At 46.5% G+C, this 25,808-nt stretch overlaps 1 protein-coding gene across 14 annotated transcripts in view; it reads right to left on the bottom strand.

Moving 5' to 3' along the window:
- The window catches only part of LOC136486640 (uncharacterized), a 39,037-nt gene that overhangs the window by 12,927 nt on the left and 302 nt on the right, over positions 1-25,808 (bottom strand). For 4 of the 14 annotated variants that reach the window (XM_066483598.1, XM_066483597.1, XM_066483587.1 and 1 more), the window contains exons 3-14: positions 23,801-24,059; positions 23,468-23,690; positions 22,171-22,324; positions 21,480-22,064; positions 20,061-20,072; positions 19,913-19,965; positions 19,731-19,794; positions 4,618-4,657; positions 4,193-4,533; positions 3,976-4,113; positions 3,740-3,891; positions 2,817-2,888 (exon numbers count right to left, since the gene is read on the bottom strand). In XM_066483598.1, the coding sequence (XP_066339695.1) occupies positions 2,817-2,888; positions 3,740-3,891; positions 3,976-4,113; positions 4,193-4,533; positions 4,618-4,657; positions 19,731-19,794; positions 19,913-19,965; positions 20,061-20,072; positions 21,480-22,064; positions 22,171-22,324; positions 23,468-23,690; positions 23,801-24,059 (2,093 nt within the window). Of the gene's footprint in view, positions 1-2,816; positions 2,889-3,739; positions 3,892-3,975; positions 4,114-4,192; positions 4,534-4,617; positions 4,658-19,730; positions 19,795-19,912; positions 19,966-20,060; positions 20,073-21,479; positions 22,065-22,170; positions 22,325-23,467; positions 23,691-23,800; positions 24,060-24,139; positions 24,280-24,726; positions 24,867-25,673; positions 25,733-25,808 lie in introns of all 14 variants that reach the window. The other 10 variants (XM_066483591.1, XM_066483590.1, XM_066483592.1 and 7 more) reach the window with 7 other exon arrangements.

The raw sequence follows: 25,808 nt of genomic DNA on the forward strand, positions 1-25,808 counted from the left end.
GCAAGTTGAATTCACTTGTTATGGGGTCTTTGGCATAGAAGCTATGCACTGAGATGTTTCTTGTCTTACCAAAGGAGTAAAGTTCTAGAAATTCATCTTTGAGGGGTTGTTGCGTCCAGTATTATCCTGCCAAAATAGGCAAGTTTGTCCTTTTTGGATTTGATTCATGGCTAAAGGTTTAAAGGATTCCAGAAGTTTTAGATTTTCTCTCCATCAAAAGGATCCTTTTTTATGCTTGGGAAGCTTTCCATTTGGATAATGTTTTTCCTAGACAATAGAGACCCAAGGGATGTCCTGCTTATTAAAGAACTTGTTCCAATTCTTCATCATCAGAGCTTCATTGTGTTTTTTTTTTCAAATTCAGAACTCCAAGCCCCCCTTCATTTTTGGGTAAGCAAACTATGCACTGAGATGTTTCTTGTCTTACCAAAGGAGTAAAGTTCTAGAAATTCATCTTTGAGGGATTGTTGCGTCCAGTATTATCCTGCCAAAATAGGCAAGTTTGTCCTTTTTGGATTTGATTCATGGCTAAAGGTTTAAATGATTCCAGGAGTTTTAGATTTTCTCTCCACCAAAAGGATCCTTTTTTATGCTTGGGAAGCTTTCCATTTGGATAATGTTTTTCCTAGACAATAGAGACCCAAGGGATGTCCTGCTTATTAAAGAACTTGTTCCAATTCTTCATCATCAGAGTTTCATTGTGTTTTTTTTTTCAAATTCAGAACTCCAAGCCCCCCTTCATTTTTGGGTAAGCAAACTAAGTCCGAAGCTGCCTTTGGTGCTTTTTTTTAGTTCAAGTCAGCAACTCTCCATAAACAGTGTTTTCCAGAGGGAGCAAAGGTAGAAAGTTGGGAGGGCAGATATGACTGCATTAGTGATTTCAAGTCTTCCAGCCTGGGAGACAAAAGCAGAAGTGCTAGCCAGTCTCCTCTCACATTTGGTTACTAAAGGGACAAATTCCTCAACTCTGGGTTTGGTAAGGCCAAGGGGGAGGCCTAGGTAAGTAAAAGGCAAGGACCCAATCTCACAAGCAAAAGTGCTTGCAAGGTGATTTAATTTTTCTTCTGTCAAGTTGATTGGGAACATCCTAGATTTTCTGTAGTTGACCTTAAGTCCAGTTCATTCCGCAAAAATGTATAGGGCAGATTCCAAGAAGAGTTGCTTGGTTTCTCCTTCCAAAATGATCAGAGTGTCATCTTCATATTGAATGATGGGAAAATGTGGGGAAGAGAGGAGAGGGATGGGTAGCTTTAAAAGGCCAATTTATGTAGCTTTGTTTAGGAGGGATTGCAGTAGGTCTATGCAAGAACAAAAAGTAGGGGGGAGAGAGGGTCCCTGTTGTCTAACACCTCTTCTACAATGGATAGTTTTCCCACGTACATCATTGAGGAGAACCTTTGATGTGCCAGAATAAAGAATATTTTTGATCCAGGCAAGTCAGACCCTACCAAAGCCTCTGGCTTCCAGAAGATTTATGATTGTTTGATATTCAATTTTGTCGAAAGCCTTTCCAAAGTCAAGTTTGAGGATCACCATCTCTTTTTTGGAGTGGTGACACAAATGTAGATACTCAAAAGATCATGTAAGATAGTCCTAGATTGTCCTGCTTTTGATGAAGCCATATTGATTTTTATGGATAAGGCCCTTGATTATTCCTTGCAACCTATTTGCCAGGAGTTTTGTAATCAATTTCATAGAAGTGTTTAGGAGGGAGATGGGTTTGAAATCTGAAACTGTCAAGCGGGTATCCACCTTTGGGATCAAGGTGATGTAAGAGGAGTTAATGCTTTGTTGGCAGAGATTATTTTGATGAAAAGCCCTACATAGATCATAGAAATCAGCATTAATGGTGGGCCAACATTTTTTTAGAAATTCATTTGCGAAACCATCTGGGCCAAATGAGTTATCATTAGGTAAGGATTTGACCACACTGTCAATTTCTTCTTATGTAAATTCTTCCTCTATAAAGTGGAGATGATCAGTGGGTTGGATTAGAGCTTGCAAATTGAATTGCATCTCATTAATTTCAGAAGTTCCAAGCCTTGATTTGAGAGCTTGCCAAAGAAGTTGCTCCTTCTCTGAGTGGGTTGAAGAATGGTGCTAGGGTCAGAAGCCAATCTAGCAATGAAGTTTTTCTATGTCTATTTGTTGCATTTGCTTGGAAAATTTTGTGCCTGCATCACCAAGCTTAACCCATTTCAGGGAGCCCCTTTGTCTCCAGTATGTTCTTTGTTGTTCCAAGAGTGTGAAATTGTTTTGTTCTAAATATATCTCTAAAGTTCCATTCCTCCAGATTAAGGTCCCTAAAATCTTCTATTGTCTCCAGAAACTCTGAAACTAGCTTTACATTAGCTATATTTGCTTTCAGGCTTGATAGATTTGAAAGCCAAGCTTTCAAAGCTTTTCTCAGGGCTTTGAATTTGGAAGTGATGGTTTTTGTACAATCACCATGATGTTGATCATTTGTCCATTCCTTCTGAAGGAGATCTTGAAAGCCTGGTTGTTGCAGCCAAAAGTTTTCAAACCTGAACACTTGACCTTTTGGGGTAGAGGTTGAGAAGGTAATTGCCATAGGGTAGTGATAAGAGGTTTCCATAACCATAACCAAGGATCTAATGATACTTCATTTGGTAATATAAAATTGTTATTTTTTACAAGCTTAGTTAAACACAAGATAGTTTGACTTTGACAAAACTATAACGTTAAATTTTCTAGGATGAAGGTAGTAATTTATTTAAGCATCCATACTTTATGGGTTGTGTCTATAATGCTCATGACAGTTGAACCACAGAACAGGGGATTGTTTTCCAGCATACCTTCTTGAGCTATCCATACATACTTGTACATCATTAACTCTTCTGAGGCCACAGTTAAACGTTCTCTCAGGCCTGGTAGAGCACAAGGCATTTGTTATATAAGGAGACAATCATTGAAACGTCTGTAGTGCATATTATAATTTAAAAAGATTAAAAAAAAGAGATCCAACCTAGGAGGAAGTAGGTGGTTTTTCATTATTATTAAAAAGAGAAATAAGCAGAAATAGGCACCCAAATTCAAGCCGAGATAGGACTTGAACCTCGGTGGTTGGGTGCACGACCACACCTCCCACCCAACTAGTTGAGTTAGGCTCATACTGTCCTTGTGGAAATCAACAAAACTCATTTTCCAACTCAAATAGTATTAAGTGAAAGTGGACAAACAATGATAGTAAATTAGCAGAAACATGGTAGTAAAAAACAGTATATATTTGTGTCAGTTGATTCCTTTTTATCATTTTTGGGAAAGTTATGTAACAATGATCAATGTAATTCACAAAATAAAAAAATGTAACAATGATCAAGATGTATGCTACGGCTGTAAATGTGATACAAATAGTAAAAAGAGCCAGAACTCTGTTTTCATTATATAAAGAATGTGAAATGTGATACGGTACATCACAATCTTTTAAAAAAAAATGTTTTGCCTCTGCTTTTAAGAAAGCAACACATCACAATCTTTTGATGTCAATGAATGTAAAGTTTTATGCATGTCCTTGGGCATTCCACAATCACTATACTCCAACAGGATGATCAATAGAAAAGAAGCAATTATACATCTGTCTGTGGCATTGCTGCGCTTTATTTTACAGGCACATATATTTTCTCTGGTCTCATTGACAATATATTTCAGCGAACGCTGATATACCCAGCCTGTCATGTGTAAGCTGTCCTACGAGCAGTAAAGTGTAAAGTGCTTTTACCTGAGCGTAGTTGGGTTCCACAGACAAACAGTTCCATCTGCTGACCCTGTAACTAGTACTGGATGCTCGTGATGGCAATAGATTACGTCGACTGAATCAAGATGTATGCCTTCAACTGTTTGAACAAGACTCTTTGTGTGCAATTCCCGAATCTGATTCAACAAAAGAAAAAGATTATAATTGAGAATGCTTCATCGCATATGTTGCACGTCATGGTTACTGAGAAGACGTCACACCTTGACAATCCCATCAGTGCCACCGATAATCAGATAATGATGGCCACCATTAGCAAAGTAATCGAAGCAATTTATAACTGGGTCATTATATTCAGACAATATGAATTCAGCAGAACCAGCAGACCGGTGACTACAAACCTGAAGAAGTATGGTCCATAGGTCGTCAATAGACTATACTACCAGATTGACTTAAGTATTGGTCTGTTGGATATACTACCTTTATTCCAGCATCGCCATGAACTGCAAAAGTATCCGTATCCGTTACATTTAAGGTGACTCCATAGACTTTGTCAACAAACTCAAATATTCGAGTGCATTCCCAGCCCTTTTCCCAGTTCCATAACTTAACATTACTCTCAAACAAAGAAAATGACATCACATATGGCTCAGTTGGATGAACTGCCAGTGCCCAGCTCTGTAAGTGTAACGGTAACAATCGGTGTGCTTTGAAATGCGCTAGTTGCTGCATTGCCTTGTAGCAATACACATGAATGTAACCATCCCAATCTACAGCCACCAGCCATTGCTTGCGTGCAATAAATTTGGCTTCAATCACACCTGAAATTGTAGTGATTAATCTATTTATTAGCAAGTGAGTGCGTCGGAAAAGAAACAGCTAGAAGTAGAAGTAAAAATAAACACCTTTTATTGGTGGAAGCTTATTCGACAGGTCCAACTTTGCCTGCACGTAGACAGAAAAAGCTGTTCGGTTTAGTACTCCGAGTAGCCGGTGGTATTTACATGAGGCCAGAACACATAATCACTGCCGGTTATGTTGGAACCGGCAGTGTTTGCTTAACACTACCGGTTCATAAGCCTAGGATTCAGAAAAGTTAGGGAAGCTATTCACCAAGCAGTGAAGGCACCTATCACAGTTGGCTCAAACCACTATCCGGCAGTGACATATCACCGCCAGTTCAAGCCATAAACCAACAGTGATAGGTGTCATATCAATGCTGGCAAAGGCTATGAACCGGTAGTGATATATCACTGCCGGGTCAAGCAACGAGCTTTGGTGTTGACCCGATGTTCCCTGCCGCTGGATCCACCAAACCATCAATTGGTTGAGCTTCTCCACCATTAGATCCATCTACCACCATTACTTCTAGTTATAAAACCGGCCGTACACCTCCACGGACTGAGGAGCTAGGTCCCCTGCATGCGTGCCAGTCATTTGAATATAGTCTCAATATGTGTTCTCTGTGGGAGGAGTCTCTCCATATACACCTTCCATTTTGTAGTCGAGATGAAGCATGAGAGGTACTATAAGAATGTTTGTAAAGATAAAGCCACATCAAAGCCAAGGTGTGTTGGCAGCAGTGCAACCATTCCTTAGTTTGTTGTTATTCTATGGCCTACTGCTAGAGGCATGGGTTCATCACAGCTCCAAACCCTTGCCTGTTGGTCAGCATTGAGCCAAAGGCAGCATAGACTCATCATGGCTCGCAGCCATAGTGGTTCTCCACCCTAGCATGCTCCTACACTTTTGACACCCCCACTCGGGTGTTACAAGAATGATTGTGAGGGGGTTATATTATAATTTGTTTATAGATTTTGATGCTAACATTGTCCTAGTCGGTAAAACATTTACCTCTTTTCTGAAAAGATCTTTATTATTGTATACGTAAATTTATTGTAAGGTCTTTGTTATCATATATATCTTTTGTGTACTCTAGATCTTTATAAATTCATATATGTTGTTGTTCTAGAATGACATATACATCGTTCACAAATTGGATACACCACATGTAAGGGTCTCAAACACATGTATATAAATCATGCATCCAAGAAAAATACAATAAGTGCAAATAACTTTTAGCACATCTTCCGGTATCAGTAGGTGTATATATCCAATGGTGGACAACTCATGCATGTATGGGTAGGTGTATCCAACTGCCAGGTCCGAGACATGCCAGCAATGCTGTATGGACTATCCGAAAAATGATTAGGATTGTGTACACGTGGCAGGAAGGTCCCATCACTGCCGGTTGAAATTATGAACCGCCGGTGATATTGGATCATCAGCCGGTTATTAAAAGAAACCGACAGTGATGTGTCAGTATCACTACCGGATTTTTGCTTAACCCGACATTGTTACTGATACAATGCAAAAACCCCAACCCAAGCCCCTTCTTCCTCCTCCCGCCCAACCCGAGCACATTCATGGAAGGAGGCGTCTTTTCGCTTTCCTCTTTTGCGGCCATTTCTCACCAAATTGCTAATGGAGGGGGTTGGTTTTGAAGGATTGACATGATCCCTTTGTTGTAAGGTGGTAAACTAGTAGTCCTTTGAATTTGTAGCTGGTCTTGTTGGTCATATTGTCTTTGATTCTCATGCTCTTGATCGTTATCAAATTTGCAGAGCTTTTTTCGTGAAGGCATCTGAATTTTGGTGAATCCACTTGCAACGGGCAATACAATGTTAGTACCTTTGTGTACTCACTTAATATGTATCTAGGTAGTTTGCTTTTGTTAGAATATTGGTTTTGATTTTTGTCATATGGGTGACCAGTTCTTGATGAACCCATGAGATACACATAATTTAATTTGAGGCTACATTACCTACCAAGTATTTATTTTCAGAATAGCATTTATTACCTACCAAACATTTAATTTAGACATGTTTGAATTATATCTGGTATAGGATTTGGAAATTTATTATTATTGGACATTATATTTACCTAGTGAGCATTTATTATTCATAGGGCATGCATTCATAAACTTGAAACTTGAACTAAATCCAGTGCCCTGTACTTTTTTTTTTGCTAACAGATGGATCAAGGATGGATATGCGGTCTGGGTCCTATGGACCTGCAGTTTGTGATGGGCATCGACTTATTTATCAAGGCCGCCAAAGCTTATGTCACAGGTGATCCCCTGAATGAAGGACGTGTGCTGCCCATGCAGGGTCTACAAGAATCTGAGGCAATTTCGCAAGCCTAAGAAGATAGGATGTCACCTGGTTACCCAAGGTTTTGTGGAAGATTATAAGACATGGGCGGATGTATATAGTCATTAGTGGGTGCGGCCGCACCCATGCAAAAACAAAAAAACAGTGATTATAGCTAAATTTTCACCATATTCGCACCCTCAAAATAAAAGTCTATGCACCCACAAGGCAAGTGCACCCCTCTTGGAATTTTCTCCAGCTCCGCCACTGTTTTGAGATATGGAATATGCATGATGAAGAGGGTGACAATGTAGCGGATGACCAAGGTGGCAATGATGAGAGCATACCTGGCGAAGATGTGGTTAATAATAACGTTCTTAGGAATATGTTAGCTGACGACACCGTGGACGATGGGTTCTCTAAGATGCTATGTGATGTGTAGTCAGGATTCCTTAGTCCAAAACAATTGAAAAAGTTAGAGAAAATGAGGAAGGATGGAAAAACACCATTATATAAGGGTTGCAAGGTGAGCAAATTAGAAGTTATCAGGCTATTAGAGCTGAAATCTAGTCATAGTATGTCTGGTAAGGGCTTCAGAGACTTGTTATGTTAGCTCAAGAAACTGGTACCAAGGCGAGCAAAGCAACGAACAGTTTGTGATGCTTTGACTGAACTGAGTTGGATTCCAGATATTCAAGGTGCAATCACTGTTACAATCATTGCTGAATTTCTTGACCTGTGTGACCTTTTCTCGGAGGTAGAACTGTAGGCCGAGAGTGAAAATTCCCACATATGGTGTTTCTCTTATAATGGAAAATACTCATCAAAATCTGGAACGGCGAGCTATGCTCCCACCACTCTCCACGAACTCCTGGATGATGAGGTTGAGTGCGACGGCTCCAGCATCGGCGATGTGGCATCTAGCCACTGTCCGTCCTAGGAGTGCGCTATGGCGGATGCTCCGGGACAGCCACCGGTCATTGCGGAGTCTGAGCAGACTCACACCCCTCTGGACCCACGTGTAGGGGCCCTTGCGCTTGCACAAGGGCACGCCCAGGAGCTACAACAACGGTGGTAGAACCAGCTGCCGTCAGTGCCGACGCGCTCGGTGTAGCACGCTACGCCCCATGCGCGTGACCCAGCAAGCGGCGCTCGGGGTCGCGCCCGCTAGGTCCAGCGCGACATCATAAATGAGGGGAATGACCCTCCATAGTTTGCTCGGGCTAGCCAGAACATCACCGCTGCGGCAATGCTTCTGCGCAGCGTTCCCGAGCCCGTCGACCCCCAAGAGCGGGCGGTCTACCGGAACCTCTAGGCGCTGGTAGAAGCCACTGCCGTTCAACAAGCGGAAAGCTCCGCATCGTGACTCCGACATGCGCCCTCTCTCCCCACTAGGGGAGTGGGGATGCACCTGATGGATTGCTCCATCCGCTCATCGCTATAGCCACCAAGTGCGGCTTGGGAGGCAGCGGCTGCGTCGTGGTCCGACCTGGGGCCTGCTTTGCACCGACCGCCAGTACGCAAATGGCCCGGTTCGCACCAAGATGCTCGCAGCGTCATCAGCAACCGGCATCAGGCCCGGCATGATGATGACGTCCACCGGGTGGCGGTGAGGGCAGGCGACACGGGTCTCAGCCGAACCATCGATGGGAGCGGTGAAACACGCCCCAGGCATGGTCGTCGGCCAGACGACCGGAGTCCTAGCCCTGAGGGCCCGGGACCATGGGCCTTTGGCCGGCGTATCCAGAGAGCGCCGTTCCAGCAGCGCTTCTGACCGCCCACCAACATCACCAAGTACACCGAGGAGACGAACCCCGGTATTTGGCTCAAAGATTTTCGGCTCACCTACCGAGTCGGAGGGGTGGATGATGACCTTTTCATCATTCAATATCTCCCCATCTGCTTGGGGGGACATGTTTGGGCGTGGCTCGAATTCCACCTGCACGATAGCGTCCATGACTGGGCGGACCTCAAGAGGGTCTTCGTCAGAAATTTCTAGGGGACGTATGTCCGCCTTGGAAACTCCTGGGACCTCAAGAGCTGCCAGCAGGAGCCTAGCGAGTCCCTGTGGGATTACATCCGTAGGTTCTCCCAACAATGCAACTCTCTCCCTGATGTCGTCGACGCGGACGTCATTAGCGGATTCCTCTCTGGGATGACCTGTGAGTCTCTGATCCACAAGCTTGGCTACCTAAAGCCCTGTACCACCCGTGACCTGCTCGATGTTGCCACTAACCACGCCTCCGGCGAGGAGGTGGTTGGAGCGGTCTTCAACAGAGGCCGGGACAAAGGCAAGGCCAAGCGCGGACCAAGACGAGGGCCCCTCCACAAAGAGGGGCAAGAAGAACAAAAAGGATCGGCGCCGACCGGACAACAGCGCGTTGGTCGCCGTAGCTGATCGCATGGGCAAGTAGCCCCAGCAGGACCTGCCTGACCACTTCAACAAGCTCATGGATAGCTCATGCACCAACCATGCCTACCCCGTCAAACACCTCTACAAGGACTGCGAGCTCCTCAAACGTTTCCTTCATTAGGCTGGCGGGCCGAAAGAAGGAGACGGCAAAGAGGCGGCAACCAAGAAAGGAGGCATGACGGGCAAGGACGGAGATGGTTTCCCCGACCCTGAGGAATGCATCATGATCTTCAGTGGATCCGACGCCATCTGGTCCAAGCGCCAGCACAAGATGTGCTATAGGGAGGCATGCGCCACCGAGACGGACGTCCCCTCCTTCCTCAGCTGGTCGGAATCTTCTATTACCTTCGATCAGAGGGACCATCCCTCCCACGTCGCTAGATCGGGACGCTACCCGCTCGTCGTCGACCCCATCGTCCGCAAGAAGCGCCTCACCAAGGTGCTGATGGACAGAGGCAGCGACCTCAACATCCTCTACGTCGACACCCTCAACACCATGTGCATCCCTCGGTCAGAACTCCGCCTAGCGGGCTCCCCCTTCCATGGGGTGATCCTTGGAGCACTGGCATACCCACTCGGGTAGATCGACCTGCCTATCACGTTTGGTAACCGAGCCAACTTCCGCTCGGAGGTCCTCACCTTCGAAGTGGTGGACTTCCTAGGGTCCTACCACACCATCTTGGGGCGGCCATGCTTTGCCAAATTCATGGCAATCCCCAACTACACCTACCTCAAGCTAAAGATGCCAGGACCGAACGACGTCATCATCGTGAGCAGCGCCTTCTTGCACGCCTTCACATGTGACTGCGAGTATTTTGAGCTCACCACTGCGGTCATCAACTCATTCGAGCTCCCGTGGCTCAGGGAGTCATCGACCCTAGCAGCCCCAGACTGCAACAAACCAACCTCCTTGGCAGTCAGTGAAGTCTAAAAACCAAGACCCAACCAAGATGGTGCGGATTGGGACCTAGCTCCCGGCCAAATAAGAATGCGAGCTTGTCGACTTCCTGCACACCAAATGTGATGTCTTCACTTGGAAGCCATCTGACATGCCGGGCATACTGCAGGACATCACTGAGCACGCACTGCACCTCATCCCAGGCTCAAAGCCCGCTAAGCAAACTCCTGGTAGCCGGATTCATCGGAGAGGTATTCCACTCCATCTGGTTTGCCAATCCCGTTCTTGTTAAAAAGAAGACCAGGAAATGAAGAATGTGCGTTGATTATACTGGCCTCAACAAAGCGTGTACAAAGGATCACTTTCCTTTGCCGTGCATAGACCAGATAGTTGACTCCACCTCGGGTTGCGAGATCCTCTCCTTTCTGGATGCCTACTCGGGCTATCACCAGATCGCGATGAAAGAGTCCGGTCAGCTCGCAACCTCGTTCATCACCCCCATATGGTTCGTACTGCTATGTAACCATGACTTTTGGCCTGAAGAACGCTGGCGCCATCTACCAAAGGTGCATGCAGCAATGCTTCGCCAAACAAATCGCCCGTTCGATCAGCCTGATCAAGCCGAGCGGCCAAAACCAACAATCGCCGTCTATGTTGATGACATAGTGGTCAAAACAGCTCAAGCTTGCGACCTGATCGCAAACTTGGCCGCAACGTTTATGAACCTCCGAAGGTTCAACATTAGATTGAATCCTGAGAAATGTGTTTTCGGGGTTCCAAAGGGGAAGCTGCTAGGATACATTATGTCTGAGCACGGCATCGAGGCCAACCCCAAAAAGATCACGGCCATTTCCAACATGGGCCCCATACGCAACATCAAGGGCATACAAAGGCTCACTGGTTGTCTGGCCGCCCTGAGCCGGTTCATCTCTCGGCTCGACGAACGGGGGATGCCACTCTACAAGCTCCTCAAAAAGACAGACGCCTTCGTCTGGACTGAGGAAGCTCAGTAGGCTCTGGAGAGCCTCAAAGCGTCCCTGACGTCTGCCCCAATCCTCGTCACTCCCGAACAGGGAGAACCCCTCCTCCTCTACATCGTGGCCAGCAACCATGTGGTAAGCATTGCCCTGGTCGTCGAAAGGGAGGAGCCAGGACACCACCTTAAGGTCCAGCGGCCCGTATACTTCATTAGGGAGGTACCCACCGACCCTAAGGTCCGGTACCCCCAGGTGCAGAAACTTCTATACGCCGTGCTGATGGTGACCCAGAAGCTCCTGCACTACTTCACCGACCACGAAGTTGCGGTCGTCACTTCATACCCGCTCGGGGACATCATCTGCAACCGTGATGCCGTGAGACGGATCTCCAGGTGGGCACTCAAACACATGGGCCATGACATCAGGTATATCCCCCATACTGCTATTAAATCTCAGGCTCTCGTGGATTTTGTCGCCGAATGGACGGAGGTGCAGCTACTGAGCCCGGACGTCACCCATGAGTACTGGACAATGTACTTCGACGGGTCTGTAATGGTGCCTGGCTCAGGGGCTGGAGTGGTTTTGATCTCCCCAGACAGGAGTAGGCTCTGCTATGCCATCCGCCTCCATTTCTTAGCCTCAAACAACGCTGCGGAATACGAGGCCCTCATCAACGGGTTGCGCATCACCATCGAGCTCGGTGCAACGCGACTCTACGTCCGTGGCGACTCGGAGTTGGTCGTTGACTAGGTCATGAAGGAGTCCTCCTGCAAGAGCCCCCTCATGACAGCATACTGCCAGGAGGTGCGCAAGCTTGAGGACAAATTCTAGGGGATCGAGCTGCATCATGTCCCCCGAAAGGACAATGATGCCGCCGATTTTCTCGCAAAATTGGCCGCCAGGTGGGATCCATCTTTGAGCGGGATCTTCATCAACGATTTCCACGAGTCGTCCACACGTGTCCTGGAAGGTCCGATCCAGACACACCCCGACACGAAGCCAGTGCCCGGGGGCTCTGACCCCGACGCCAAGTCGGCGCTCGGGGGCTGAAGGGGACCGTGACACCTAAGAGGGGGGGGTGAATTAGGCAACTTAAAATTCTAATTCTAAACTATGGCCTCTTTTTCTAACCTTAGCAAAACCAATGCAAAAGATAAATTATCTCAATGTGCAACTACGGTTTTGCTAGTGTGTTGCTATCTCTACCACAAACAGAGTAATATAATCAATGTAAATGCAGAAGTTAAAGAGCAAGGAAGAGATATGCAAACTCCCATCGGCGACTCCAGTATTTTTAGTGAGGTATCGAGAAGCATGCAAGCTTCCCCTAGTCCTCATTGGAGCCCCTCGCAAGGAATCCCTTGCAAGGGCCAAGCTCCCGGTCGGGTAACTCAATGGATAGCCTCGGGCCTTCCCCACACGCAAGTGGGTCTCCGACGTGCCTTCCGGCAAGCCTCTCCCGGATGCTCCCCGCCGTCTTCACTATCAAGCTTCCGGCCGAAATGTCGTGGGCCTTGTTCCCTCCGGTACACAGTGGCGACCATACCACAATAGAGGTTGGTGTGATCTTGCAAGACTACAAGCCCCTCCGATGTACAACAATGGTGCACGCAAGCACCGAGTGATAAGAGGTATGCAAACCTCACTAAACACTAGGCCTAAACCTAGAGCAAGCGCATAAGCGGTGGTCTAATCAACCTAAGCACTTTGCAAAGCACCTATGCTAATCACCTAATAAAACAATAAGCACTATGCATGTGGAGATTACTAAAATGGTGTATCAACACCCTAGATATGTTTCCTCAACTCCACACATCTCATTTGGGCGATTGGGGGTTGTATTTATAAGCCCCACTGAGAAAGTAGCCATTGGGGACAAAATCTTGCTTTTCTGCTACTGACCGGACGCTGATCATGTCCTGACCGGACGCGTCCGGTCGTCCCGACCGTTGGAGCCGCGATCCACTATCGAACGCTACGAGCGTCCAAATACATGCCACCGGACGCGTCCGGTCGCATTTTCGCCGCTCTGGAACCTCTCTGTACTCGACCAGACTCTACTGTCCTGCGTCTGGTTGATCTGTCGCCAACGTCCGGTCACGCCTGTTGCCGAGCCTCTTGATCGGAGCATCCAGTCACTTTCCTCTAGCGTCCGGTCACTTCTGTGAGCTCGTTTCTTTGCGATCTTGCGTATGGCTTGGTTCCTATCTTCTTGCTTGGACTTTGCTTGATATCTTGGGTCTTCTCTTGTGCTTCTAAGGTCTTGCCTATGGTGTTGATCATTGGATCATCATGTTGCCTTCGTCCAAGTCACGTCTTGCATCCTATTGAACTACAAAACAATCACTTGCAAATTTATTAGTCCAATTTGGTTGTGTTGATCATCAAACACCAAAATCCAAAGTAAATGGGCCTAGGATCCATTTTCCTTACAGGGGCTCTGACCCCGGTACCTCTATGACGACGTCACTAGCTGACATCGCTGTATTGGCACCCAATCAAACCGACTGGCGAGCACCGATACTCACCTACCTCCACAAGGAGGTTCTCCCGCCCCTAAAGGACTGAGGCCCAATGGATCGCTCGATGCGCCAAGACCTTTATCATGCTCAGTGACAAACTCTACAAATGGAGTCCATCGGGGGTGCTCATGAAGTGCATCCCCACCAACTAGGGGAAGCAGCTCCTCCTCGAGGTCCATGCCAAGATTTGCGGACATCACGCGGCCCCAAGGTCGCTAGTCAGAAAAACCTTTTGCCAAGGTTTTTACTGGCCCACCACACTACGAGATGCAGAGGAGGTCATCCGTAGGTGTGAGGGATGCCAATTCTATGCTCGACAAACTCATTTGTCGGCACAAGAGCTTCAAACCATCCCTATCACCTGGTCGTTCACGGTCTAGCGCCTCGACATGGTAGGACCCCCTCAAAAAGGGCCCGGGCGACTTCACTCACCTACTCGTAGCAGTCGACAAGGTCACCAAGTGGATAGAGGCCAAGCCCATCACTAACACCCACTCAAAAGAGGCGGTCAAATTCTTCCTCGACATCATCTACCGGTTCGGCAATCCTAACTGCATCATCACTGACCATGGGACTAACTTCACCGGGAAGAAGTTCCTAGACTTTAGTGTTGGATACGGCATCAGAATCGATAGGGCCTCGGTCGGACACCCACGTAGTAACGGTCAGGTCGAGCGTGCCAATGGCATGGTCCTCAAAGTCCTTAAGCCATGCATCTTCGACCGACTCAACAAGTACGTCGGGCGATGGGTTGCAGAGGTCCTAGCAATCCTCTGGAGCCTGAGAACGACCCCGAACCGATCCATAGGGTTCACACCCTTCTTCCTAGCCTACGGAGCTAAAGCAGTGCTGCCCTCTGACCTCGACCATGGCGCCCCAAGAGTGAAGGCTTTCAACCGCGACCGAGCCATGGAGGCTCAGCAAGACGCAGTCGACCTGCTCGAGGAGGCCCGCGAGACAACCGTCATCCGCTCCGCTCGCTACCAACAAACTCTCTGCAGGTACCACGAAAGGAAGATCAGGGGGAGGATCCTCGAAGTCGGTGATCTTGTGCTCCAGAGGACCCAATCAACGAAGGAAAAACATAAACTCCCTCCACCATGGGAAGGACCCTATACGGTAACTAAAGTGATCTGATCGAGCGCCTACCGACTAGAGGACAACAACGGCAACGTTCTCACCAACACTTGGAACATTGAACAACTACGTCATTTTTCCCCTAAATTTGGTCTTGCCGTTTTTTAGTCAAACACTTGATCCTATAAAGCACCCCAGCCTGAACATTTTTAGCCCGGGTCGCTTGGGGGCTCCATCAGGGTACAATACTAAATACTACCTCTCTTTTTTACTATCACATGGTAAAAACTTTTTACCCAAATAAAAGGGCATTCCATTCCTTTGATTACCCTATGTGACTTTGTTCTTACTCCCAACCGAACGCACCCCGCCACGACCTACGGTTACGAGCAGCCGAGCCCCGCTGGCCATGCCTAGGTTCTTAAAAGCTACAACCTATGGAACGAACGGGTAGGTGCGAAAAAGAAAGGATAAAAATAAAGCTATGCTAGGATAAAAAACAAGGAACGGACAATGATTCTATCACAAAAACAGAACTGATGTATTCATTGATACAAAAACTGTTCACACGGGGGGCTCCCCCGCAAACTTAACGATTACATTTGCTGACTACTTCTACTCTAAATACTACTGTGGCCGCTCAGTAGCATCAGCTGATGCCAAAGGAGAGGCCACGACACATGCCACCGGGCATAACTACCGCCGCAAGGGCCTCGCCTGGTTCCGCTCCCTCGACTTCGGCGAGCGCAACGGGTACCTCAAGGACCCCGCTCGGTTCCGCTCGCTCGACTTCGGCGAACACAATGGGTACCTCAAGGGCGTCGCAACCATAGATGCTCAGCAGAAGAGCATGGAGCTCCTGACCTTCTCATGTAGTCGAGGCAGCTACTGGGCAGGGACGCTTCCCGCCGAGGTATGGCCACCGTGGCTGGAAGATATCTCATCAAACTTTATTAACTGGCCAACCTGAGCAGCCGCAAGCATGAAACCCTCCACCAGCACAGTCCTGCACAACTTCCCCTTCGACAAGGCTCGCCTGGTGGAGATCCACCAAAAAGAGTTCACGCACGGCTCCATCTCGAAAAGGCCTCATAAATGAATCCAGTGCGCCACCTCCTCCGGCGAAAGCCGCCCCTTCTCAGGCAAAGATGGCCAGCACCGCCTCGGGCAGCCTCTAGCTCGACATTGCGCTCCAGATTCACGAAGGGATCTGTGAGTTCTCCCTCTCACTTACCCTCTCTTTCACTTAGGAACCGCCGCGGCATACAGTCACTCTCGGTGAGGAGGAAGGAGGAGAGGCAATAGTTGTAGAATAGCCAAAGGACTACGATGAGCTGCCCTCTCCCTTTCCCTATTTAAGGAGGAAACGTGGCAACTAAAAAGGGCAAAGGATCAGAGTGAAAAACTCTCTCCCTTCCTCCATTCAATGCGGATGGGAAACGATGGGACGCGCCCTGACCGATGGGACACGCACTGACCGACGAAACGACACCTGGTCAGACAGGACGTGGCCCGGGTATGGCCCACCACTACCGCACGCCAGGCACAAGAACCAAAGCGCCACCACACGCAGGTGGCCCTCCGCCTTCCCAGACGGGACTTGGAAAAACCCAAACAAAGGGATCTCCGCCAGGAGAGACCATTGGGCTTTGTAAAGTCGATCGAACGGCTCAGGAGAATGCCAAGAGACAGGTAAGGAGCAAAGGGACGCCCCGTGTAGGCCATGCCAACTCCATCACAAACGATGAGCATGGATCCCGGTCGGACATTTCCGATTGAAGCTCTTCAAACCCCGTCACTCGAGTCATCAAGGTAACATTACCAAATGCCACTATTTCTTTATATAATCATTCATACATCCATATACGCATTCATTCCATATGCCCATGCCCCCAGACTATTCAGGCCCAAATCGCCTAGGGACTCGGGAACTAACGCATCACACATGCAGCTAAAATGCATCACAACGCTCCATGTTGCGTCATGAAGGGCTCGAGGCCACATCGCGTCTAACAGAGCCAGGGGAGAAAACACAAATGAGCCCCGTGTGGCCCTCGTCCAATCTGCCCTGAAGCAGACAGGGTCATCTCAACGTTCTCGTTCGATCCTAAACCTCTACCAAACCCATAGAATCTCCATCGAGGGGAGGCCAGTGGGTCACCCGGATCGGTCTCCAAAATGACCCAGGCATCTACCGGGTTGCAGGTCAAGGAGCAGTGGAATGTCACAAGAGGGCTATGCTGACCCCGTCATGAATGACGGACCTAGATTCCACTCGATCATACCCGTTAGTGAGCTCACCGAGAGCGTCACTCAAGCCCAAGCAATCGAGGCAAGCGACAAAGCTCAGCCCCTCCGGTTGTGAGAAACCGAGGATGGGGTAACGCACAAAACTCAAACCGACCTCTACCAAAGCCCAATGGGGCTCAGGGGCTCAAGACACCTAAACTAACTGCCTCGGCTATGCGGGCTGCACCGATGCCAAGATCCACGAGCTCCGTCTTGCCTGCTCCCTAAACTAATTGCCTTGGCTATGCGGGCTGCACCGACGGCAGGATCCGCGAGCTCCACCTTGCCCGATCCCTAAACTAACTACCTCAGCTACGCGGGCTGCACCGACGCTAGGATCTCGAGCTCCGCCTCACCCGATCCCTAAACTAATTGCGTCGACTGCGTGGGCTGCACCGACGCCAGGATCCACGAGTCCGCCTAACCCGATCCCTAAACTAATTGCCTCGGCTGCGCGAGCTGCATCGACGCTAGGATCCATGAGTCTGTCTCGCCCGGTCCCTAAACTAACTGCCTCGACTGCACGGGCTGCACCGATGCCAGGATCTATGAGTCCGTCTCTTCCGGTCCCTAAACTAACTGCCTCGGCTGCGCGGGCTGCACCGACGATAGGATCCACGAGCCCGTGGTTGACGACTCTGTCTCAACTAAAATACGCGCACACATGCCCGCTGACAAAAAAAACCCAGACGATCCTGCCCGAATCACCCGGGGGCTCGGGGGCTACACCCGCGGGTGTGCTCGCGCGCACCCACGGACGAAATGAAACCTACCCCGCTGGCAACATGAAAAACCCCCAGTCGATTCTGCCCGAATCGCCTGGGGGCTCGGGGGCTACACCCGCGGGTGCGCTTGCGCGCACCCGCCGTTAAGACAAAAATCCTCGAGACGATTCTACCCGAATCACCCGGGGGCTTGGGGGCTCGGGGGCTCCTGTCGGGTTCATAAACCTAGGGTCCCTCATGGACCGGCTTCCCAACAAAGGTTCAGCCCAGCAGACAACATTGCGAAACCAACGCGCAACTCTTGGGCCGACCCAAATACCTAAACGGTAGGCCAGAAGGGCGATCCAATTTCTGATCAGAAGGCCTGGCCGAGGAGGAACGGCGCCCGCTACCGACTCCGGCCCATCTCTCCGACTGGAGCGCTCACTTCGGTCTCTAGCCCGCCTCCGGACGGCCTCTCCGACCGGAAGGCCTGGCCAAACACCACTTCCAACTCCGACCCACTTCTCTGACCGGGGATGCCTCGAACCCCTGCTTACAACTCCTCTCTGACTGGCGCAATCAGAGCTGACTGGGACCAACCGACCCAGGACGCCCGCTCGGTAAGGACCAGGAAACAGACGGAGAAAGCAAGGCAGGGCACTTAAGTCAACCGCAATACCGAGGACCGTACCTTGTACACCTACGGGACAGTACCCTGCGACCTCCCTGGCATGACAGAACTCAAGCAGTGTTGTAGGCGCCGACATTTCCCTTACAGTGTTGTGGGCGCCATCAACTCATATACCGGACAAACACGGTAAGGCTCCCCCCACATGCCTCTAGGGCATCAACAGTGTTGTGGGCGCCGGTATTTACCGTACCAGACGAACATGGTAAAACACTCTGCATGCCTCTGGGTATCAACAGTGAGGCAGACACCGACATCTGTCATACCAGAAGAAGACGACACAACCTCCCACGTGCATCTGACGTTAAACAGTATTGTGGGCGCCTACCATCATCTTGTACCCACCGACATGGGCAACAAGACTTAGTAGCATACGTACTCTCTCCCTCTCACTTGTAAGGCCATCCCCTTCATCTATAAAAGGGGATGCGCTCTCTCCAACATGACTCAGTGGATTCAGATCGATCAAGTTCACTAATACACAACAACAGAACCACCAGGTTTAAAACTCGAGCACACGCTTGAACACATAGCACATAGCGGAGCTCTCTTCACTCTTGGCCCCTCTGACCAGAGTCCGACCGGACCTCTTGTACCCTCCATCTTTCTTCTTCTTGTTTGTAACCCCACTGCAAACTTCGAGCACCTGGGCTCAGGAATAAAGTCACCGACCGACTCAAACTGGACGTAGGGCACGTTGCCTGAACCAGTATAAACTCTGTGTCATTGAGTGATAGGTCACCTCCGATCACAACATACGGCAAAACTATAAATATTTACGTGTTGATCACTTTCTGCACCGACAATGCATTTAACTCAAAAAAATAGATAACCCACATATCTTAATTACATATATGCCTCTATACACTCAACTACTAAGCACTCACTCCGTCCTACCATGGATGCAATTCTAGACTTATAGTATAATGCATTTATTGCATATGTATCCGGAATTTGCTATTTTCTTATGAATTTTTATAAAATGAATTTAAACCTTAAATTTGGTGACAACATACATATATAAATGCACTACGAATGGACATTGTTTCTATTTTTTTAATAGTTCTAAGTATATTTTTGTAAAGGGTTTTCATGATTCCACGGAGAAGGTGGTTTGCATCGAATATTTCCCCAAGGTACCATGGAAATACATTTTTATAGTATCTGTTTGAAGTAATGAACGTTGATACTATTTTCCATAAATTTAGTTAAACTAAACATAGCTGGTCAGTAGAATTTATATCATTGCTGGGACGGATGTAGTAGCGACTAGCTAGTGTCTGTGCAGCACTTACCCTGGTCCTGCAGTTCCAAATTTCAATACCACGTGCCTCACCCTCACCAGATATTATTAGAACCCTGCGTGTACCGCATAAGAAGTTCTGTGAGAGCCAAAAACAGTTGCGTTAAAGAACTCGATGAACGAATAATCAATGCTAATCCGTATCATTTCAAGAGAGTAAATCTTTGCACGCACCATGGCTCCAATGGATGGATGTCTATGCGATAAGTACGATTGAGGGATGATACCTGATCAAATCAAACAAACGCTAGTTAGCGCCAAAAGATTTAAGCATCACATATTACTATGAGCAAAATAAGAAAAAATAAAATTATGTATATACCTCAATTCTGGGCTGTATTGGTGTAACAACGCCACGAAATCAAGCAGTTGCACAATGATGCCAAAGGACAAATTAAACAGAGAAAAAGTATATTACAAATAAAATTCACTTTAGAAAAAAAAATGACGTGATCTTGATCCATTTGTTAGGATGGGAGAGATAAGGGCACCCGTAATGGTATAAGCTGGTTACTAGCTCTAAGTCAACCTTTTCAATAGTGTTGATTTTTAGCATATAACTCATAATATGGATAGCCCCACGGCACAATCATATATTTTTGGAATGTGTGTATGAGCCTAGCTCTTAATGAAGAGCTAACTTTTTCTATCTTCTATTAAAATATAAAAATAAATGCTTAGAGCTAGCTTATGAGTCAGTCATTGCGGGTGTCATAAGTTCTATGGTTTAGCTTTTGTCACAGGGGCATAATATCACATGAAATAGTGCCATTGTTTTTTTTTTTTTGGTTTTTTCATACCATTATAATTTTCGAATTTTAGAGAAGCACCATTACTTTTCGCCTATTTTGAAACATACCATTATAATTCTTTATTTCCCACAAGAATGCCACAGACGTATAGAGACGACTTGGGCCTATAGCTGCAGGCGTAAACGAATACGTATACTTTATTACAGCCCCTCTCCTTGTCACCGACGCACAGGCCCCACAGGTCATCTTCGAGCAGCAACAGCTAGCACGCGGCAGAGGAGCAGCAGCAGCACCCCGGTTAGGAGCGCCTGGGCCGCGAGCTCCGCGCACTGCCCAAGCCACGAGCTCCGTGCGCCATCCGGGCCACGAGCAGCAGCAGCACGCCGCGATCTCCCCTGTTTCCCACAAGCAGCAGCAGCTAGCACGCGAGCGAGCAGCAGCAGCACGCGGCGAGCGGACGGCGGTGGGACGCACGTGGCCGGCGCGGAGCTTGTGGCCTGGACGGGGCGCGGAGCTCGCAGCTTGGGCGGCACACGGAGCTCGCGGCCCAGGCGCTCCCAGCCAGCGTGGAGCTCGTGGCCCCGTCAATGGCGAGCTCGTGGCTCCCAGCCGGCGTGCTGCTGCTGCTGCTCGTCCGCGTGCTAGCTGCTGCCGCTCGCCATGGACGGCGACAGATGCTGCTCACCAAGGAGAGATGAGAAGAGGAAGAAGAAGATGACATGTGGAGCTCACGCGTCGGTAACAAGAAAAGGGGCTGTAATGAAGTATACGTATTCGTATATGCCTGCAGTTAGGCTCAAGTCGTCTCTATACGTATTCTGTGGCATTCTTGTGGGAAACGAAGAATTGTAATGGTATGTTTCAAAATAGACGAATAGTAGTGGTGTTTCTCCAAAGTTTTTTTTTTTGAGAAATTAGATGTTTCTCCAAAGTTCGAAAATTGTAATGGTACGCAAAAAACCCTTGAGCAGCAAATTTACAGAACGCACCTTGAATGCTAGCTGGCTTGCACACTCACGAAGGCTCGTTATCTTCACCTGTTTCAACACATCATGAACTGCTTCTGCTTTGTGAAACATGTAGTCAATGTCCCACGATAAGTCCAAGTTGGCTGCAACGCTCTGGATGTGAATTGTGCTCAGGTTTGGGGGTGGTTTCTGTTGCTTTTGCATCGTCAGAATGTAAGTCTGAGTGGATCTTGCAGGTACAGTGCCATTGAGTGAACCGACGAAGATATCTGGGGTATTTGGCTGAATCCTGTAGGTAATATGATGATCTGCGTTGTTGGTTAGCTGCACTGGGCATGGAATCAGCTTATCTGGCTCGAAGGGGAAGCAGAGATTGAGAGGTTGGACAACAAATAGCTGCCTGTACAGCTTATCAATAGTTTCTTCTGTTTGGTTCAACATAGAGATGACATCCTCTATACTGGGCCTTTTGTGGCTGTTGGATTCCACACACTTCACTGCGATCTCAGTGCAAGTCTTCACTTGGTTGCAATAAGCATCCAGATACGATGCATCTTTCCATGCTGCCATCAGTAACATGTTCCTCCAGTTTCGTTGAACCTGCAACTGAAGTGAATCAGTAAACGCCGTACCTCACTATGAAAACGTTTCGAGCCAAAACTACAAGAAAATGGACATTATAGTCCTCATAAGAAAAAAAAACTTCCCATACCAAATCAATGAAGTCTTGGGAAGAGCACATATCAGAATATGTGGAGTAGCCATCGGATCCTGTCAATATTTTTATGATTATGACCCCCAAACTAAATACATCAAACTTCTTTGTGATTTTTCCCATATCTACATACTCTGGTGGGGCGTATCCGCTGAAATATATTTGAAGCATCGCGTAAGTAACAGTGATGTAAACCTAAATAATTTATTTTATAGAAAAGATGGCCCAAGATAATCTCCTTCCTAATATACAATAAGAAAAACAGAAAACATTACATAGAAAAGACCAAAAAGTAACTTACTATTTCCAATGTTTATTACAGAAAAGATCCCATTAAAAGTAAAATTGCAATCAAGTTAAAAAATGTCGTCTTGACTAAAATTCAACCATGATTGCTAATTCATGCAATTTCCTATCACCATCAATGTTGCTGCCTCTAGAGGAAAGGAAACTGTTTACAAAAAAAATGGACAAGTATAATAGACTCCATCATCAATGTTGAGGAAGAAGAGGAAGAGGGGGAAGAGGAAGTGGACGAGGAAGAAGAGGAAGAGAAGGAAGAGGAAGAAGAAGAAGAAGAAGAAGAAGAAGAAGAAGAAGAAGAAGAAGAAGAAGAGGAAGAGGACGAGCAACATGTCTTAGAATGACTGCAAGAAGACGGTGGGTGATTGCACATCATCACTCGATCCTCGATCGATGAGCTTCCCGATGATCTTTGCCAAAAAAAAAGGTACAAGCCAAGCTTTCAGCCAATCTAGAAGTGTTCCTTGTGAGCTACTCCAAAGATCGGGGGGGGGGGGGGGGGGGGGGGTGAATATTACTCAATATCGTGAGGCCATCTTCGTTAAGCCTTCTACCTCTACATCTGATGCACCTGAGGTAAAGATCCACAAAGAAGTTGATGATTTCTCCCATACTAATGCTGATTATGCTAAGATATTACATGATCATAAAACTGTGATTGGGAACAACCTTATAACTGTTGTTAATATGATCATGTCTCATTTTGATAGACTAGAGGGTAAGAAAGTCGATTATGTTGATGCATCTACTAGTGAATCGGCTTCTAAACAACCTTATTATGGGATGCCTTACAATTTTTATGAGAACCAAAGCTTATATATGGAGGGGTTTAATGATTCAACTGAGTGGTTGATTTTCACTAAATCGAAACCATAAAGGCACTCTCTATATCATAAATATCACATGTTTAAGCGCAATGCAAACATGCCACTATTTTAAAAAAAGAAAACGAAAACCAACAGATATACAAGGAATGGGTCATTTAACTCACAGAGTCCCTAGAAGGTTTTTTGTAGTATGCGATTGACGAGTTCCACTAAAGAGCCTTGATAGGCCAAAGTCTGCAATTTTTGGCACCATATCCTTGTCAAGCAATATATTTGAAGGTTTGAGGTCAAGATGGAAAATTCTTTCTCCATGAAGGTATTGCAAACCGTCACAAATCCCCTTTATTATTTTGTAGCGACTATGCCAACAAAGTCCAGACCATTCATCTGTAGAAGAAAATAAATGACACATGTTTACAGAATTATTCAATCAAATGTAACTAGCATTTTTTTAGAGATCAACACTAACTAGCATACTAAACAAAACTACCTCATACCAGAGAGATGCTTCTCAAGGCTTCCTTTAGGCAAAAACTCCAAGCATATTGCCCTCTCTATCTTTGTAGCAAACACTAGTCTGCCTTGGTGTTCGACACATCTATCTTGCTCTATGTAGCTTTTCCCAACGAGCTGGACGATGTTTGGATGGCAAATTCTAGTAAGGATTCGAAGTTCATTTTGAAACTGATCCTCATCTAATCCTGGCATGTTGTAAAGCTTTTTTACAGCTACCTCTTGTCCATTTGGATGTACTCCCTGTTTCACATATTTGATTATAGGCATTTGATTATTGAAGGATGAAACTGAAAAGATGAAGCAAAAGTCATTAACCATACCTTGTAAACCACCCCATATCCACCACTACCAATCTTTTGCTCTAGTGCAAAACCATTTGTAATGTCTTCTATTAGTTTCCATGGGAAATCTGTTGGCACCTCCCTTGTATTGTATCGTTCATTATTCATAATTCATATATCTGTTACATTTAGTGTCACTTTAAAAAACTAACTTAAGATAATGAGCAACTAATGAACAATTAAATATACATCCTCACACTAACCTACCTTATGAACTTTTTTGCTGAATCTACTCATATAAACATTAGGTGTAAAAATAAAATACTGACACTCACATATTATTCTCATTTTATGTATTTAACAAAACATGGACAAAATTCATTATCTTCCAGTCAGAGTTTCGAAACCCTTAAGCAGCATCTGTTGTACTCTGCTATGTGGGACCAGACCAACAAACCCACCATGTCAGTTTCACATCCAAGGATTTCAGAGAAGTATGGTGGTAAATAAAGAATCAATCTGGCAACTACTCAAATTATGATAATATGGGAATGGGCAGGAATTATCTTGAGCGTCATATGCCCAATTTGAAAGACAACCAAACAAAAGGAATTTCATGCAGTCACCTAGAGGAACTTTTCAAAGGATGAAGGTTCAATATTTACACAATTCCAGATCTTTGGATTTTGTAGTTTCCTTTTGTGGGTGTGTGGTGTTTTTTAAGGGTCCACTTTTTTTCTTCTTAATGCAATGATATGTAGTTCTCCTGCATGTTCAAGAAAAAAAGTGTCATCTTTGGATGGACAATGGACCATCAAAACATTTGAAATATAGAAAAAAATTCATGCTGCAATAAGAAGAGTTCATGTAGCCTGGTAGTAAAGCAATTGTCTTCTACTGCAAAAAGGCTGGCATTTCAAGTACTATTTCAGAAGAAATTCTGAAAGGTTTTAGGGAAGCTAATGTCATATTGGTCACTATGGAATTCAGTGGCACCAACTTGCTATACGATTTGGACAGCGGATTGGTTGAGAGCAGAGGTCGGACAGCAACGAAATATTCCACGAGCATGTTATCAAGGAAGACTTTTCATAAACACAGATCTTGAACGGGAATTTCATCTGAAACATAGGAAGGACTAGTTTCACAGTATGAAAAGGAGTATTTCGTAAACATACTACTGGCTTTAGAACCGAAATATATACGTAGTATAAGAAAAGCTTTTCTTCGAGAACCGAAATATATACGTAGTATAAGAAAGAAAAAACATGGCTTTAGAATACTTCTTCAATTAGACTGGAATTAAAGACTACTGTTGTGGGGGGTGTGCTGGCTGACAGGAGTAAGTTTAAGCATAAGCTAAGATATTACAAGAATACTAGAGGAGAGGAGAGGAGAACTGAAAGAATCCGTCTCTCTACTATTCCAAAATATGAGAGACAAAATTACAAAAATAGCAGAGTACCAACAAAAGGGTCACGGACTATTTAACATGACTCCTGGTAAGAAAAAAAAAACATGACTAACAGAGAGAATATAGTATCACGAAAAGGTTTTACTGGTTTTTTGTCACCTTGCTGTTTGCTACAACACCAATCAACCTCCTTAGAAACGATGAGCACACAAGAGTATCTGAGGACCAACAAGGCAACAACTAGTAGTATGTGATGAAAATCCACATGTATAAACTTCCCTAAAACCTTTTCAG

This window comes from Miscanthus floridulus, chromosome 10, assembly GCF_019320115.1.
Source record: "Miscanthus floridulus cultivar M001 chromosome 10, ASM1932011v1, whole genome shotgun sequence".
In the NCBI taxonomy this organism is placed as follows: Eukaryota; Viridiplantae; Streptophyta; class Magnoliopsida; order Poales; family Poaceae; genus Miscanthus; species Miscanthus floridulus.